Genomic DNA, 19,153 nt, shown 5'->3' on the forward strand with positions numbered 1-19,153 from the left:
TTAAACAAGACGTCACCAAACACTGAATATGTCCATGCAACGCTCTGAGGGCGGAGTAAAGAAGAGACTGAGTGCGACTGAGTATTAAGAGATCGTCTGATCCCCGTTTTTAATCCAATAGTTTTTTTTTTTTTTAACTTATTATCAAATCTGAATCAGCACACAGCAGCAACAATCTGTATCTGAGCTGAAATAGCCGTTAACACACTGCCATTTGTCCCGTCGACAAAAAGTTGGTGCAATGAAATCAGATGTTGGTAAGTGTTTTATTTTGGCAAGCACCATTCGAAATAGAGCAAATTTGTCATGTGCTTATGTTATGTGATGAAGAATAAAAATTATATACCCATGCAAAATTCCCTGTGAAATGTACATACGTATCTTTATTGCAGAAAGGTTAAGTGTCACTTGAATCTTATCGTTTTCTTTTTTTTTAAAATCTTTTTCCCCCTTTTTTCTTTTTTTTCTCACTCGTAATGACATTATTGTTCAGCTGTCACCTCCGGGGTTCCCCCCTCGTGTCTGTTTGTTTGTTTGTTTGTTTGTTTGTTTGTTTCAGTTTTCGGTCTGTTTACCAGCATCGGTTAGCTCGTAGAAATGTTTTAAGATCATCACACAATAGTCGTCTGGAAATGCTTGGCATGTATGGAGTTACATGATTTTTTTTTTTTTCCTCTAAAAATCATACATCCGTACAAAATCAAAGTGAGTAAAAAAAAAAAAAAAAGAAAGAACCCAAAAAGGAAATAGGTAGAAATCAAACCAAGAGGATCAAATCAAAGAAAAAATGTCTCTGTGCATCCTGATATTGAACTGGAAAAAACGTCTCATCGTCTTGGATTAAGTTATAAAGCCTGTTCACAGGTTTTCCCCCCCCCCCAACATTTCACGTTCGATGTCTTTTAATGCTTTTTCGTCCTTGTTTTCGTCGTTTCTTTAATAATTGAAAAGGAGCATCTGGCTTCCTTTTTTTGTTGTAGGAAACAAGAAGAGAAATCCTCGCAGGCTCCTGTCGCCTACATGAGTCTTCTGTATTTAAGATTAGGTCCATAAGTTCGTCCTCTCATTTACATCTGGACACAAAGAAAATAAAAAAAAAAAAACGAGGTCTATCCCATCACGCATGCCAGAAAGTCCCACTCATACGGTGGTGACCCTCATCACCACCTCCCGGTTGGCGGCGGCGCTGATCCGCGGGTCGTTGGGCCGCAGTTGGCTCAGGATGTGCAAGATGGTGTATCCACAGTGGTGGTTCAGAATAGTTCTTAACCTCCTGCTCTGTCGCCCGCCGCTGCTGCTGGCCAGACCGTGAGGGTTGCCGCGAGAGCCGCGAGCCCCCGCCTTGCTGCTCGAACTCAACGGGTCGCCCAAGTCCTTTGATTTCTCGTAGTTCAGTACTTTCCACTGCTGATTGACAGCCTGCCATCGTTTGAAGATTCGATACACTGACGATCCCTCGTGGATGATGAGGCCTGGGCAGAGAGAGGAAGAAGAAGGTAGAAGAAGAAAGAAGAAGAAGAAGGAAGAAGAAGAAGAAGAAGAAGAAAACAGGGTGAAGGACAGTGTGTGAAAAGCCAATGAATTCCCACTGCTGTACATCAAATGTTATGCTAAAAGGCTCCATCAGCACGGTAGGTAGGAAGCTTCCACCTCGCCTGTGGATGAGAATAGACGGTTGGCAATAACCACAGTGCAGATATCTGCTGCCATCTGTTTTCAGCGCTGTCGTACGCGAGGCGGCTCGCAGCGACACCAGAACACTCAACCGGGTCGCTCCTGCTGAAGCCGAACCTCTCGTTCTCTGCCACGTCGTCATGATCTGCTTTGTCTTCACGTCATCCTCCACCTATATGCACCATCTGCTCCTTTAATTCACTTTCTGCTTTTTTCATTTTCGTCTGACCTTAACGGCTAACAGAATGCGCGCTGAATTCATGTTTTTCATCACCGTGTTAGTTTGTCCTTGCATAATGCAACCGATGTTTATTAATATATTTTGGTGTTGTTGCATCCCGCTTTCTTCGCTACTCCCCTCGTTGCATAATGCGTCTCTTTGAGGCTCCCTCTCTCTCCTTCTACTACATCGCTGTGATATATTCTTATACAATTCATCTATAGCTGAAGCTATTTTTAACCCTGCCTGCGCATTTTTTAAGAGCCCGCCTTTACCTATGCAGACGATATCCATGAAGCCGTACATGCCGTAGCAGATTTGGAAGAGCAGGTCCTGACGTTGCCACTTGGCCGAGGGGCTGAGGGAGGACCAGATGAGCCAGGAGATGCTGGCGATGAGGAAAAGGGAACCCAGGATGATGGCAGCTATCTGCACCTTCTCTATCACCGTCAGAGAGATGGCCTGCCACTGGAGAGGAGAGAAACGTTTGAATCAGCGGTGGAGGAAGTACTCACATCCTTCACTGAAGTAAAAGCACAAGTACAGCAATTTAAACACACTTGACACCGTTTCACCGTCCTCCCTCCAAACGCAGGGAATCCTTTCTTCAGCACAAGCTCTGCTATAAATCCGATATTGTCATTTTGTTAATTAAACACAACGTGAAGCGGTCAGGAACCCCCGAAATACATGAAAAATGACACCGCTTCCCGCAGTATACACGCTTCTGTGGTTGCACTGGAAGTAGACAAGTTGTTTCCCTGCGATAAGCAACGCTTCTGCATGCACGCTGTCTTTTCTTCTTCTGTGTAATGCTACTGCTGACAGCGACGTCTAGGAAATCAGGAAGAGCAGTTGCACTTTTCACGCTGCTCCAACGGTTGTGGAAGTTATCGTGCATAATCAGTATGATGCTGGACTAAAAGCACGTAGATCCCCTCCAGCAAATTACATCTGACCGGAGAGAGAAATCAACACATTGGAGTCTACGATGAACGCACACATTCAGGAGTATGTCAGACAAACACACACACACACACGTACACACACACACGTACACGGCCTCCTTGTCTTTAGGTTTCAGAGCCGTTGGCCGCCTCTGAGCAGGAGTACAGACGGACGGTGACGCAGGGAGAAAATGTGTCAGCGCAATATGGCAAACTGGCCTCGCACCACAGTGACGGAGACGTTCTCTCGCAGAGTGTTGGATCTGATGCAGCAGCGTTTATATGTTGTATATGTTAATATGAACCGTCTCTGTCAGCGGCGCGCAGTAAGATCTGCCCCGCTTGGTTCACTCGTGAATTTAGAAAAAAAAAAAAAATGACGCCTCGCAGAGCACGACGGCGTTTTACCTGCATGCTGAGCAGGGTTTTACATATTCACAGACTATCTCCATCTTGTTTACGTGATGTTTATCCAAAACCCTGAATCCCAGTCGAGAAAGTGTTGGACGTGTTTTGTGAGGAAATTGACGAGGAGGCCGAGCCAGAGCGAGCTGAACTGAGCCATGCTGTGCTGGCCGGTTTGTAAGTTGAATCCCATGTGCAGCTTGAGTCAGACTCGTCCGAGCGGGCACAGAATCAGTGCTGGAGCGGCGCTCGCTTCTGTTTCTGCAATTCAGGAGGCGAGCGTGGAGCCGGGTTTGTGTCAGAATCAGTGTTTTAGCTGCGTCGTAAAGATATCCAGAAGAGTCACACTTGAGTAAAAGTAAAGATATTATGTGAAAATATTACTCTGGTCATATTGAAAGTCCCCTATACAAACAGAAATGGAGATAAAGTCTTAAAGTATCTAATATTATATGTTCTTAAGTTTCAAAAGTACAAGTAAGTATACATATACGATTACAATCCATGAATCGAACTCATAATTCTGCATTTTTACAGATATCACAATCTGTATGTTTTTTAACCGACTGCCAGTGTAATTAATAATTAATAATAAATGATAAACAAATTTAAAAAACTGCGACTTAGGCTCTGATGCTGCATGTAATCTGCAAAGTGACAAGTAACTAAAGTAATCAGACAAATGAATGAGTAAAATAAAATGTGTAGTGGAGTGAAAGTATAACGTACCAGAACACGGAAATTCTCAAAGGTAAAGTACATAAAAATACCGCGGTACTTGAGTAAATCTACTCAGTTACGTTCCTTCCCTGTGTGTCAGTTTGTTAGAACCCCTTCGTGTTTACCTGCAGAGGGTTCTTGGTGCTGATGGCCAGGACCTGGTACTTGAAGTAGCAGAGCTCGCAGCTCCAGGATCCTCTCTCGCTGATCCAGCGGATGAGGCAGGGCTGATGGGTGCAGCGCACGGAGCCGTCACAGCGGCACGGGCTCAACAGCTCGCCCTGCAGGACGGAACGGGAAACACAGCAGCGTGAGTTCAGCGGGAAACAGATATTATTCAAACATTAACACAAACTCATTCTGATCTAATTTCCTTTATTTTTAAAGACCAGAGTCACAATCACATTGGCTTGGTGGGATGTACACGGTCCAATAACTAGTAATCAGAAATGTATTTAGAAAAACACGTATTTGTTCGATATTAGGATCGATACTATCCCTCCTAATGGTGCTACTGTCTGCCTGTATTGATCAACCCATCCTCATAAAAAAGCGACAATGTGAAAGCAGCTTATTACCATCCATATTTACCTTTCTTGTTAGGTGGCGCCCTCTAGTGGCCATATTTCTAAGTGCTGTATTGTAGGAAACTGGACATGTTTCAGTTCAGTTCTAACTAACTGGAATCGAGTCGCAGCTTTTAAACCCTGCGTGTCCTTATAGGGACGTTAATGACGCGTGTGACAGATGGTTTGAAAGACTGGTTAAAAGAATCCTTGTATGCCAAACTGGAACGACCGTCTCTGAACAGAAGAGATGGCCTACAACACCTTTTATCACCCTCCTACAGTTCTGTACTGAGTTCTCCCCCCAGACAGCTTAACAACCATTCACACCTGAGCTCACCGAGACAGAGCAAACCACACGAAGGCCGGTTTGGTCAACCATTGACACAGTGACGGCAAAGTTTATAGGGAACCAATCTAAATGTTGATGAAGTTAAACCAAAAACTTTTCTACACGTGAGCTCTGAGTGTCAGAGTCGTTAGAGCCACTTTGAGTGGCTCTAACGACTCTGACACTCAGAGCTCACGTGTTCCTAACTCTTACCAAGAAGTACCAAAAGAGCGAGCGTGTGACAATTGTTTCCCAAGAGTGACACATAATTAGTTTAATCATTTTACACCGAAACATGAAAGCAGATAGAAAAGGTGTCAGTTTGACTCGATTGTCACTCAGCCTTCGATTTGCTCAGAGAAAATATCACAGTGACAGCGAAGTTTACAGGGAGCCAATCTAAATGTTGATGTTGTCTATATTAAAGTGATACGATGAGAAGTTAAAGCAAAAACTTCTCTATTGCCAGTTTAAATAAAGCAGCGACTGGCAACTGGTTAGCTTGACCTGAACACAGGGACAAAGCTAGCCTAGCTCTGTCCAGCCCGCTAGCACCGCTAATAACACGCTGTATAACCCAATACAATGCTAGTTTGTCGTTTTTTGACACTTGAATATGAAGATATAAAGTGTTGTGAGCTTTAAAGTTGCTTCTGTGCGGATTTTGTAACTGTCTTGTCCGGCTTCCTTTCGAGCGAGCGGTATCGAGCTTCTGATCAAAACGCTCCACCAGAAAGTCAACAACCGTTCCCCAAAATGATAAAACTGCGTCACCAATACCCACATGAGTCACTTTTAACCAACTATTCCAGCTACTCTGACGCTAAACGCACAATGCAGCTAAACTTCAAATGTCCTGGTTACACTTTGTTTAACTGTGGAAGAGCAGATGACTCAGTGTGTGACTTTATATCGCCTGAAAATGAGGGAATAGTTTAGTCATGAACCGACACAGTCATCGTGCGTTCGTCTCTCTACAGCGATTAGCAGGACGACTGGGAACGAAGGACACGTTTAATTTGACTGCTATTTCTGCAAGAGGTCAGATCGATCGCGGGTAAAAATCCACATGTGTTGTGTTTTGTCGGAGTGATCTTATTGTCCTGCATCAGCCGCTGCTGTCGGGAGAATTAAGCCCCGATACAGACGATGATTACTGTTATTATTAAATGGCTCCTTACGACCGGTGGCACACATGAAAGTCATCTTGCAGGTGTAAACATTTTGATCTCTTTTATAATCTCCCAAATCTCACGAGGGATAAGTGAAAGAAGACAGAGATACTGGGCAGGATTAATAAAACAGGACACCTTCAGCTGTTCTACCCCCCAAAAAAGTGCTCTCCTTTTAGATTAAATACAAAAAAAAAAACCCCTCCTATCATCATTTCCTCACGATGCTTTAGGACCAAACTATCTGTCTCTTCAGCACCACACCAGCACCTGAAGCCTGCTGGCATATTCGCCACATTAAGGATGACCATATTAAGGGCTGTCGTCACCGCTCAACGTCAAACATCCATTTTGTCAGAAGCGGCTTAATATTTGATGGCATGTTTTGCATCACTTCCCCATTTCACTTAATGAAAAGCGAAGAAAACTAAAATACTGCATGTCCTGAAACATGCATCACACACGAGTGAACGCTCTTAAAAAAAACACCAGCGAGAGTTATTTTTAAATCGATAGCTGCGTTTACGTGGAACCTAATAACCTGCTAATAATCATGTAACCACCTCCATCACAAGAGATCAGACCAAAACTGCTGGAGTAAACCTTTGATAATGAGTTAAATCAGAAAATATTAGCGCCTAATAACCATGCAAACCCGTAATCTGATCGCTCTGTGCATGTACGGCTGGGTAAAACGAAGTGACGTTATCAAAATAAAACTCTTCTCTGGCAGATAAAACTGTTTACTGCAAATCTCAAAGATCTTAATGATCATTTAACAACTCAATGGTCAAAAAACATTACGACTGCATTACGCTTTATATTAAGTTCCTTGTAATTAGTGTAAAAAAAAGCCTTTGTATGGCTTAATAAGATGCTTTTAAACATTAAAGGGATATTCCGGTGTAAGTTTAATCCATGTTCTAAATCACCGTGAAACTGTGTTAGACTCCCTCTCGAGAGATCAAGTTAGCAGACCGCTAATTTACGGAGTTTTATCAACCTCAGAAACGACCGCACGACAACAATACACTGCAGTAAATGGATCCAAATATAAACCGCCACCAAAAAGCCACAAATAATGCTCAGAACAGCACCAAACTTCAGCAACAGTACAAATAGGGTCTCAGCACATAGTCCGGGGCATCTAACCTCCGCTAGCTTAGCTGGATTTCTGCTGAAAAGCTGACTAAATTTACCACTCTCCTGCAGCAGCTTCCTGTTGACGGGAAGTCCCGACGCGACGATTACCGAGTGCGGTTAGAAATGCTCAATTCCGTTCTTTTCCCTGTCCGCTCTCGATAATAACTGTTATAAACTGGCGGGTAAGACACATATGAACTTTGATTGCTTTTCCATGGAGTCATAATCATACATTTTCATCCATGAGCCGCGGAACTCTACTGCACTCGGTAATCGACTCGTCGGGACTTCCCGTCAACAGGAGGCTGCTGCAGAAGAGTGGTAAATTTAGTCAGCTTTTCAGTAGAAATCCAGCTAAGCTAGCGGAGGTTAGATGCACCGGACTATGTGCTGAGACCCTATTTGTACTGTTGCTGAAGTTTGGTGCTGTTCTGAGCATTATTTGTGGCTTTTGGTGGCGGTTTATATTTGGATCCATTTACTGCAGTGTATTGTTGTTATGCGGTCGTTTCTGAGGTTGATAAAACTCCGTAAATTAGCGGTCTGCTAACTTGATCTCTCCAGAGGGAGTCTGACACAGTTTCACGGTGATTTAGACCATGGATTAAACTTACACCGGAATATCCCTTTAATAGTGTATAAGCGTTAAAGATAGCATCAAAAAACTAAATAAAGCATCCAACGAAGCTTAATAAAGGTTTAACAACGACATTATAAGTCAATTAAACTCAATAAATGTATTTGCAGTGCTGTTATAAATAATAAGAACTGCTCTGAATGTGTTTATTATGCTATTATTATATTGAAGTAGTTGTAATACTTTTAATGAGGACTTTTAAAGGCCTTATCACTTATTAAATAAGGCTCATTACAGCTTTAATATAAAGCGTTTTGGATTATAAATCACTGTTTATGATGAGGTAGATTAATCCCCTTGAAGATGTAGGATCATTAATTAATAATCAGTGTTCATCAGTGAAGCACAGCAGGCAGAGTGACTCTTTGTGCAGGAGGTCAGTCAGTTAAGAGATATTTTACCTTATTATATTTTGCCTTTTTTGCCTGCAATTCGGTTCCCATTTTGGCCCTCGAAAGGAAAACGTCTGTGCACTCGTAGTCGAAAGGCTCAAAACTCAAAACAACAACAAAGACTGTTCCCAAGAGACGATGTGAGTCCATCTTGACAGTTTCATTAACAGGCAGAGGAGAGGAGTGAATGAAATAATAAAATATTTCTTCCTCTTCTTCCTCTTTCTGCTCCACGCCGGTCGGTTCAACTCAGCGGCTGTCAAATACGTTACATTCTGATGAAATGCTTCGGGGCATGTGTGCGCACATCTTACCGGATCAATGTATTTAACGTTTAATGCAAACACTCAAATAGAAATCTCTGATCAGAATGATTTCAATTAGGTTTGCGGAAAAATATTCTCAGTGTAACCGCAGCTATTAAGGACGCAGCTTGATGTGGGGGGGGGGGGGGAATGTTAGCACTCTGCAACAACGGCAGTGAGCGGTGGAGCTTCAAGGGCAGGCAGGTGGAGGAGGAGTGAGGAGCTGCTGAAGCCTGACGACGACACACACACACACACACACACACACACACACACACACACACAAACACACATCCAACTTCATAACAATTTACATCTCCCGGCGAACCGAAACAGATCCGGAGGACATGAAACAAACACTGGCTGACAGGAGAGTTCACTTCAGTGGAGTTAAATGCAAATTATGTGATTTTAAAAGAAATTAACATAAAGCTGGAGCCAGGAGATAGTTAGCTTAGCTTAGCATAAAGACTGAAAGCAGGGGGAACAGATAGCCTGGCCGCTGTCCAAAGGTAACCAGCACCTCTAAAGCTACAGATCATTGTGCCCAGCCTAGAAAGAGTCCAACACATAACACGGTATGAAATCATGATTATTGGATTAACCAATCCCTTGAGCAGCAGAGGATGAATCTGCGCTAATCAATTAATGGTTAAGTTCCATTTTCAAGAAACAAACATTTTATGGTTTCAGCTTCTTAGATGTGAGAATTTGCTCCTTTATCTTTAGTTTTTTGACTGTCGGTCAAAGATTAGATGACATGATTATACAATGCGTACCACAGCAAACCAATAATTGATTAATTGAGAAAATATTTGGCGGGTGGTGGTGGTGATTTTACGTTCACTTTTACTACAAATCAATCAGACAAGGTTCAACTTTAATAATCTCGATCAGGACTGCCTTGAAACGACACACATATTCTGTGCTAAGCTAACGTGTCCCGAACCGTCTCTGAATGCTGACAAACAGACTGGATGCGTTCATATAACCCCGAGATTCCACCAGATACGTGTCCGCTGCCTTACAGCTCCAGTCCGGTTTTGCTCCGCCGTCCGTTTACCCCCACTGGTTGCGTTTTGAGTCCGCCACAGCGCAGTACTGTTGAACAACTGGTGTCGCGAGACCGAGGAGCTCCCGTGATAATCACATAATCACTGGGGACCGCAGTTATAGGTATGTGTTATCAAAACGACAACAGGAAGTGTTCCCGACTGAAGTATTAGTAGAAGAGCTTGTGTTTGTCTCTTTTTTGAGATTTGTGTGCTGGCGTCAACACGGAGTGTGTTATTTTGAAAAGTAACCGGATGTCATATTGTTGTTTTGGTGCGTGACTTCCTGTCTGCTCGGTGCTAAATTCAGCTGAATTGCTGCGTAGTGCTCCGGCATCCGGCAGAGACAGAAGTCCTGCGTATTTGTTCTGGACGGCTTCGGACTGCCGGAGCTGGACGGAGCAGATACGCAGCACAGCGGACCTGCTGGAAGTTAACACAGAGACTACAGTGAAACCTATCAGCGTGTTTGTGTAAGACCTCAAGTGGCCGTCGTAGTTATTACAGCAGCAAAGGAGGCGGTCAGGTGAAGCAGTACGAGCCAGAGTAAGTCGGGGATGGATGGGCGGGTCAAACAAGCACAGGACCGTCACGTAGCCCACTGCTGTTCAGGTCCATCAAATAACTTAAGTTCTGGATTTTTATAGGTAATGTAGTTATTTAAGCCCAAACCACCGTGATGTTTCCTGAACCAAACCAGTAGCTTTCTCGCCTAAATGTGACCAAACTCTGAGGATACGATAAAGGTCCTCCTGTCGCTGGTACGCTGCAGTGGTCATGTTGTTTTGCAGAGGGTGAGACATCTCATAACGAGAGTCAGACTGGCAATCAAACTATTCAGTCGTTCAGGTATCAGGATGCACTGATTGGACGTCAAACTTCCAGTAAACTCCCAGTAAGACAGCAGATAAACTGACCTCAAAGAATGTTACTGTCATATATTTTATATCATGGTATTGTCGCGTCTAAATATATCGACAGACGATATTATTGTCTTACAGTAAAGACGGAATGCAGTCTCATTCATAACTCTTGGTTTGTCATTATCTCCTGCTTTAAACCAAAAATATAGACAGAAGTGGCGTGCAGCCGTTCTTCTATCTTACTCACACCTTGTCAAATATTAACACGTTTTCATATCAAAATAAAAGCCCAAACTATTCTTTATATGTGTATATCTTTATGTACATATGTATGTTTATATATAAAGAGAGATATATATTTTCTGTACTGCCAAAAACTGCTTTGCTTTGTATTTAGTTTTAATATGACTGTTGTTATTGGTATCACGACTATGTGCTGTGGCTGTTTGGTTTTTATTTCTGTGTTAAATTTTAAACAAGTAATAAACGTATATTTAAAAAAATAAATAAATTTTAAAAAGCCCAAAGACGCTGTAATAACAGTTCGGGACTCAATCTTCTGGAAAATATTGATTGCAACAGCAAATAACTTGAGATTTTCACTATATCTCATTTCAGCCCAAGACTAAATATATTAATGAATCCCAAATTGAGATCCTTCAGATTTGTTGCTAATATTTGTTGTAGTATTTCTTCTCCATGTTGTTGCCTCATGATTCAGTTATCATGGAAATCAAGCGTGATTTTGAAAAGAAAATCTATTTTCTTGGTGCAGATTTCTGAACTAATATTTCGTTTCCAAACTGTGACTCAGAAATATGAATCAGAATATGTTCATAGTAACTCGTCAGATGAATACCTGTTTCCATCACTACAGGTTTTATGTGTCGGAGGATGTCACTGACACAAATATTGTTTCCAATTTTTTTTTTTTTCCCCCGTCCTTCTGCACGCTGTCATTCCCCCATTTGGCTCGTTTGACCTTCCCACTTATAATAAAAAGACTTCAAGTGTCCCGCCGCAAAAGAGATTGGATTTGGCAGATGAGCCACATGCCACTCATAAACTTTAAAATAACTTGCCTGCTGACATTATAAAGATAACAGAGAGAAGGTCAGAAGTATATGAGAAACTAAATAAAAAAACATATGAAAGCAAACATTTCTGAAAATGTCAAGCTGTCCTGGCGACGAGTGTGTGTGTGTGTGTGTGTGTGTGTGTGTGTGTGTGAGGAAACGTTTTCAGGCTTCTTCTACGTGAATGTTAATGTCACGATCGACCAGGACAAAATAAAAACAAAGACCTTTAAAAGCTCTGATTATGATTTAAAAACCTCGAACAGAAGCAGAAACCGTCTCATCTACATCTTAAAGTATTTTCATCATCTGCCACATTAATAACACAACACAGATGTTTTTTGCACATCTGTCCAATTATCGCTATTAAAGTGAAACTCTCGCCAACCTAGGCTTTTTTTGTGAATGTACCCGAGTAAACCCTTCGTGTAAAAGCATAATTACGACGAAAGAGACACTTTTAAGATTTACCGTATTTTCGTTTTTGGGTCAATCTCATTTTCAATGGGAGCGCTAAAAAGGAAGTTTTTGAACAACAACTCACGTTAGCAGTAGCTTGTTCCGTTAGCCGCCATCATGGCAGCTGAGAAGTATCGTATGCGACGTAACCTGGAGGACAGTTAAGGTGGAACTACTGTCTTCTGGCAACAACTATCCACGCGATATCTCACGTGACTTTTCCGGCTTTTTATTTTAGTATCGTTTCTTATATGAGGCTCCTTTTTCAACTACAAGGTCAATATTGTTTTTCACTAACGACAAAACAACGAATTATCTGTGCATTTATATGGAACTAAGCTTTAGGAGCGTTCCACCTTAACTGTCCTCCAGGTTACGTCACATTCTGAGATCGACACTTCTCCACTGGCAGGACGGCGGCGAGCGGAACAAGCTACTGCTAATGTGAGTTGTTCAAAAACCTTCTTTTTAGTAAACTCTGTGTACACAAACAATGTTCTCAATGCTCGTGTTCATGTGTAGAGACCCTGGTGATACTACCAGCAAAGTTTCATGTTGTGTCGAGCCTTCTTACTGTTTTAAAAATAGAGATTTTGATGCTATCGTAAAAGTGCCCGTAGCACTCCCATTGAAAATGAGTTTGACCCGAAAACGAAAATACGGTAAATCTTAAAAGTGCCTCTTTCGTCGTAATTATGCTTTAACACAAAGGTTTGACTCATATACATTCACAAAAAAAGCCTAGGTTGCATTTTGGCGAGAGTTTTGCTTTAAGTAACAGAATTAATTTAAATATATAACAAAAAAACTCAAGTGTCTCACATTCAAACTCTGGAGGTTTTGTTTCATGTTCAGTTATTGATCTTCCCCCTCAAGATCACAGGATTTTAGCCTACGTGATGTTTATTCATGTACGGAAGACTATTAACGACTTTACTTATAATTGTTTTCAGGGGAGCGTCTCCAAACACAACCTTCAGGAAATAAGTAACAACATTAAAAACTGAACAGCTGAATGATTATCACAGAAATAGTGATTCTACTAATGAGTTGATAAGATTTTCAAGTTTTCTGCAGTAATATTTTAATACTGATTATTCCCGGGGGGCAAATTAAAACCTATGAATTTTACCTAGCTGAGTCAAATCTAATTGAATCCAACTCCAATGAACTAAATGAGGATGGAATTGGAAAACACATTTTTGGGGGTAATTTTTTGTGTGTCGAATGCGTCTTTTTCCGTTCGGAAGCGCTCCCATTTTAAGGACCCGGCTCTGTACCTGAAGGCAACACAGAACATGCGAGGTCACATCTGGACGAGCGGGATGTGCTCACATAAAAACATGTTGACAGTAAACCTTCATCCAGATTTAAAGGATTAGGCTGAGGTTTTTTCCTACATTCTTGTTATTGTCAACAACGTGAAGACCAAAACCAACAATGTGGTTCATTCTGAAGATGTAAAATCTTTGAAGATGACTCAGAAATATGTTCAGCACGCAGAACGGATTCAGGAGGAAACTGTGTGTTTGTTGGGGAACTATTTTCAGCCACGGATTAATACACATTTGGAGCAGCTGTGTGGCTCTTGCATTTTTCCTCCCAAGAGAAATGACAGCGTGAGTCATTTTTGGCAGATCCCCAACAAGATAGCACAAGATATGTTGGTGTTGAGGTGACGCGGCCCCCTAGTGGCTGCAGCAAGTATGACGAGAGCGAAGGAGGAAGTCACATTTTTCACTATTGGTGAGCTGAAACGAGTATCCTGAACTCTTTATGAACACGAGTATCAGCAGAGTAAAGTCTCAACGTCTGTCCGTGCGATTAAAAAAACATCCTCATTAGGTAGCTGAGTGAAGTTTGTTTTATTTGAGTTCATTAGAAGCGTGTTCTGTAAGTAGTTCTCTAACTTTTCAGATCAAAAGCATTGATCTGAAGCTCAATTGTGCGGCTGTTCTGTAAATGATTTTCTCATAAATAATAAATATAGAAACCCAACTTCGAGTCAACCCAGAGTCATTCAACCTCCTCTGATCTCCGATTCTCAGTCTTGAATTTGCACGTTCATTAACAAGTGTGCTTAAAAAACAGAGAAAATGAGCTTCTCTCTGATGTTCAGTGTGGTTTTTTTCTGTACAGTCGTACATGCGTAAATTCTAACGATCTACTCATTCATCCTTTATATTTCCCTTTCTCAAAAAAATAAAAGAAAGCCCACAGGGCTGCTTTTTGGACGCGAGTGCTTGCAGGGCTTCCCAGCATTTGACATTTGACCAACAACCTCCTACAGCGGCGCAAACACTCCCGGCTTCACCTGATCGGACAGACGGCACTCACAGCCAGCTGCTCTGGGATTTCAAATCTGAACAACACAGGGGCTCGTTTGGAGACTTTCTCTCACATCACTACTTTACTTTTCTCTCATATCGTTTCTGAAGACGTTCTGGGCGAGATATAAGCCGTGACGCTGCTGAATCTGTACGTTTCTATCACAGGTCATCAAATAGCACAGATATATCAGAATCAGTGGATATGTTATTGGCTGATATGAAATCGTTTTGGTTTTAAAGAACACGGTGCAGAAAACTATTTATAATTATTATTATATATATTTACACTACACGTCTTTGTGTTAGGTATTTAAGGAAGCAGCTGCAAGCAAGATCAGATCGGTATTCGCCAGTTGACTTCATAGAAATCATGAGCGAGTCAACACAACGCTACTAAAAAGCTCTGCACAATGAATGGGAAGCATGTAAAAGATCCTGTGGCTGTTTACTATTAACGACAGCAAACCAACGAAGTCGGCACATCATAAAGCTTTATATTTATGAATCAAAAGCGAGTCTTGTTCTCGAAGGCACAGACAAAGAATGATAGTCACAATAACAATTCATCATTTCATTTGTAGGATCTTATCTTGTAAACCGCTCTCTGATGACAGCTGAGCTCAGGTTCCTCGGATCGGTTCATTGTTAGTTTTGGTCTTTTCGTGGGGGGTTTGTTGACAAGAAGAAAAACATACTCAACCTTCAACAACAATGGGAACCTTTTCCCGACATGAAGGCTGCTCGACCCACACAAACACACACAAACACACACACACACACTGCTACTGCCGGGTGATGTTGCGTGGGTTTGTCCCTCAAGGCCACTTCACAGAGCATGAAGGTGTTAATTTGGTGTGTCACTCCTATGACTAAGAAAATGGTGTTCCTCCTCAGCTGTAACCTTTAAGACAAAAACCTCGGCGAGGAAGGAAGTGCCTCCTGAGCTCCAGACTGCGTGTCACTGTGGAAACACGCTGCTGGGCACTGCGAGTGAAAAGGGCAGGCGAGGGTGATCACCACCACCTCCTGCTCCTCCTCCTCCTCCTCCACCACCACCTTCACCGCCACCTCGCCTCACTCCAACATATCTCCATGCAGAAACCCAACGCGGCCGGCCCCCCTCCAGCCGGCGCTGGCACGACTTCTGTGAATCCAGACAGCGTTAAGTGGACTCGGTGGCCCGGCTACTGTACCGTGCCGCACACTGACGCCTTTGACAGACAGTTAATAAGGATTCACACTCAATGCGGCCCACAGAGCGAGGTGATTATGTCTGTAGGTAATTGGCCCGCTGACAGCGACATGATCCCGGCCCCTGTTGTGACCCGCCTGAATAATGGAATAACAACAGAATGGCAAACGTGAGCTCCCCCTCCTCGCCCCACCCTCCTCCTCTCACCCTGCACCCAAGGAGGCACTTTACCTTTCCAGAAAAACTGAGTGCCGTGGAGGCAGAAAGCAAAAAAAAAAATACAAAAATCATATCAGAGCGAGGAGCTGATGTAGTAGTGTAGTCTCAGGGTCTTCCCTCGGTGCTTTGTTTGCTTTTCTCTTTGTCTGTAGCTAAAAGAGGCAGCTCAGAGCCATGTTGCACGATGAGTCACCTTGCCGGAGAGCCCAGAGCTCAAAACATCAACCTTTTATTAAAGGGGGATGTTTGAGTGGGCAAGACAAGAACCCGGGGTTGATCCCAGTCTGCAACACGGAACGACTTTCCAAAACAAGCCCGAACTGATTTATACTCTCCGGTTTACTATGTCTCTCAGCAGAAACTCTAAGCCAGATGTCATAAATTAGCACATGGGCTGTAATAACACTATAGGCCTATCTTAGGGAAGTGACTAAATGGTAATATCCATCTGTCCTCCGACAGGATTTACAGTGTTTCTAATTATCTCAGGCTTCAGGACTACCTGCTGAGCCAGGCGGCGCAGGTTTCTGCACATCTGGTGAGATCAACATTTGGCCACCGACCAAAGGAGAGGCACTACTTATTGTTTTGTTCGGGGAGAAAGAAGAAGAAAGCACATCGAGCGGAGTAGCGAGAGAGAGAGAGAGAGAGCGAGGGAAGCAGAAATAAGGCTGACAAATGAACTTGTCATCCATCGTCACAGTCGACACCGTCGTCTGGAACGGGAACGGCGATCGCCACCCGATCAATCGCCGATCATCCCGTCCGGTGACACACGCAGACGAGGGGACAGTTTGATTTGCATTTACAAAGCGATTGTGACTCATGCATATTCAGTCCCTCTCACTCTGTTTGTCATCCCGCAGACCTAATTGGCCAACTTTCTTTGTTGCTATGCTGGCCGGATTTCAGACGTGTGTGGGAAACTGCTGCCTTTTTTTCCACCGCCGATTAGCTTAGCAGTGAAAACAAGCGTTATTCAGACGTCCAGATCGATGAGCAATCATCCTTTTCTTCATCCAGCACAAAAGGACAATATTTGCCTCAGAGTCGAGGGTGTGAGGACAGATTGTGTCTGGTTCTGTGAAGCCATGAGAGGCAGATTTGTGATTTGATTTTTTTTTTTTTTTTTGGGGAGGTGGGGGCTCATAAATAAAACTGATTTGACTATTTTTACAACCAAGGCTTCATCCTAGATTGTTTTTTTCAAAGGAGGCAGCTGAGGAGAAGGTGGGTGGGAGGGAGAGAGAGAGAGAGAGAGAGAGATGTAGGACAGGATGGTTGTAGTAGCTCCACTGAATCACAGAAGAGCCTTTGTGATTTGCTGTATAACAAAAAAAAAAAAAAAAAAAAAAAAATCAAAATGGCAGATTACAACACAGAGCTCAGTGTGATTGTTTAAATCAACTTCCTACCAAAAAAAAAAAAAAAAAAAAAAAAAAAAAAATCAATAAACCTGCTGACCTGGAACAATTCATGCGTGGTGAAATGGCTCCACTGCACATTTAAGAGCGCAGAAATGTGGGGGGGGGGGGAAAAAAACAAAAACACACATCCTGTCTCCTGCATCAGGAGCCATTTCTACACTCATGCTGCATGTCTACCTGCTCTGGGCCTTGGAAACAGATCCGGCACTGGGGGGTCCGCAGGCTGCTGGCGGTGCTGGCCAGCGACACGGCGTCCAGGCCCACTTGCAGCTTGGGCTCCTTGTCCTCAAACGCCAGGCTCCGGGGCCGCGGGTCGCTGCCGTAGTACTCCTCCTCGTCATCCCGGGAATGGCAGTCGACGAACGGCGGCCAACCGCAGCCGCCCATCCCCAGACCTCGCATGGTGGCGGTGGCGGTGGTGGTGTTGGACCGTCTATCTGTGTCTGAGCCGGACTGTCTCGAATCGGATCGCATAAACACCAGGACTTTCAGTTCATTGAAAAACATGCGGATCCGATACTTGAACATGTTTGGCTACACACAGAATCCGCCAGACTGGAATAAATAAATCAAGTGTTTTTTTTTTGTGTGTCTTTTCTCCTCTCCTCCTCCTTCTTCTAGTATTATTATTATGATTATTATTATGAATGTTATTGTTTTTATTCATACATGTTCATTTTTTTCTTCCCATGGTAGTATTTTTCTCATTAACACCACATCCAGTGGAATAAAAGGCTCTCGCCCCACTGATGGCATGTGTGTCTAAGCCAATGCGGATGAAAGATTTTCCCTTTCAGCCGGCCGACACACTCCTTCAATATTCATCACTCAAACAACTACATGCATCTTCCACCGCACCCCAAAAAAACACTGTAAGGTTTTTCATTTTCCACGGTCCATTTTCTTCTTCTTCTTCTTCTCCTTCTTCCTCCTCCTCCTCGCTTCCTCTGCTGCTGCTCTCAAAGACACCTTTTTTTTTTTTTTTTTCAGATGCACTGGGCTTGCAGCAAAAAATAGCCTACATGTTTTTTTTGTGTGTGTGTGTGTGTGCTACCCAAAGCAGAAGACTGCGAGAGAGTGGACGAGAGGAGGACGAGAGAGCAACACGGAGCCAGGAAACAGGAGATGATGGGATGTAAAAAAAGACAACGACATGCCATCCACACAGTCACATCTGGGACTCTCGTCAAGAATCATAATCCTTGAAAAAAAAAAAAGAAGAAAAACAATCGTAAAAAAAAAGGCGCAGGGAAGGATGAGATGGAAGTTGGATTCGGATGTGATTAGAAAAACGTCTATTGTTATTATTGTTATTTTTTCTTTCTTTCTTCGTATTGTCCCTCACTGTAGCATCCCAGGCGTCAGATCATGGTCCATTTTCTCCTCCACCTTCCTCTATTTCATCTCCTCTCGGTAGAAAAAAAGCCTCCGGTTGATCCACGAACAATCCCCGACAATCCACGTCGAGATCAAAAACACAATCCTTTTTTTTTTCCATTTGCATTTTTCCTTTTTTTTTTTTTTTTTTTTTCCTTTCTCCTCCTCACGAGCCTAGCACAAAAACACCCGACAGCCCCGTGTTTCCCGTCGTCGCTCGATGTCCATCGTCAGCGCCAATAACACAAAATAATAATAATAATAATAATAAAAAAATACGCTGAAAATGTCAGAAAGGCGGATGAATAAAGGCACCGTCTTCTAATCAGAGGAGAGAGAGGGGAGAACAAAAAAAAACAAACGCTGGAGGAGACGCATGGAGATGTCTTCGCATCCGAGAGCAATTACACAGCAGTAATGGCATTGATTATTGGATCAGATAGATGGTGGTGATGATACTGCTGGCGCTGATTTTCCTCCTCGAAATGGTCGGCTTGGAGATTGAACAAACGCAGCAGCTACTTCCGGAATATGGAGAAGAAGAAGAAGAAGAAGAAGAGAGCAGCAGAAGAAGAAGAGGAGGAGAGCAGAGAAGAAGAAGTAGAAGAAGAAGAAGAAGAAGAAGAAACAAAAGCTCCGACTGTCA

At 42.9% G+C, this 19,153-nt stretch overlaps 1 protein-coding gene across 1 annotated transcript; it reads right to left on the reverse strand.

Annotated features, from left to right (window-relative positions):
* Positions 1-78: 78 nt before the first annotated feature.
* marchf9 (membrane-associated ring finger (C3HC4) 9) lies at positions 79-18,121 on the reverse strand. The gene is made up of 4 exons (XM_030424504.1): positions 17,308-18,121; positions 4,092-4,247; positions 2,170-2,362; positions 79-1,472 (listed from the first exon to the last, which is right to left on the reverse strand). Exons 1-4 carry the CDS (start codon positions 17,656-17,658, stop codon positions 1,141-1,143), a joined length of 1,032 nt encoding a protein of 343 aa, XP_030280364.1. The 5' UTR covers positions 17,659-18,121; the 3' UTR covers positions 79-1,140.
* Between the last annotated feature and the right edge of the window lie 1,032 nt (positions 18,122-19,153).

The sequence above is a fragment of the Sparus aurata genome, chromosome 7, assembly GCF_900880675.1.
Source record: "Sparus aurata chromosome 7, fSpaAur1.1, whole genome shotgun sequence".
NCBI classification, from domain to species: domain Eukaryota; kingdom Metazoa; phylum Chordata; class Actinopteri; order Spariformes; family Sparidae; genus Sparus; species Sparus aurata.

Excerpts from the sequence above, each read along its gene's own strand:
- marchf9 (XM_030424504.1), bottom strand. The coding sequence starts at position 17,658 with ATGTTCAAGTATCGGATCCGCATGTTTTTCAATGAACTGAAAGTCCTG. Across the intron at positions 4,248-17,307 it reads GTTTCCAAGGCCCAGAGCAG|GGCGAGCTGTTGAGCCCGTG; the intron begins GTAGACATGCAG and ends TCCGTCCTGCAG. Across the intron at positions 1,473-2,169 it reads CATGGATATCGTCTGCATAG|GCCTCATCATCCACGAGGGA; the intron begins GTAAAGGCGGGC and ends CTCTCTGCCCAG.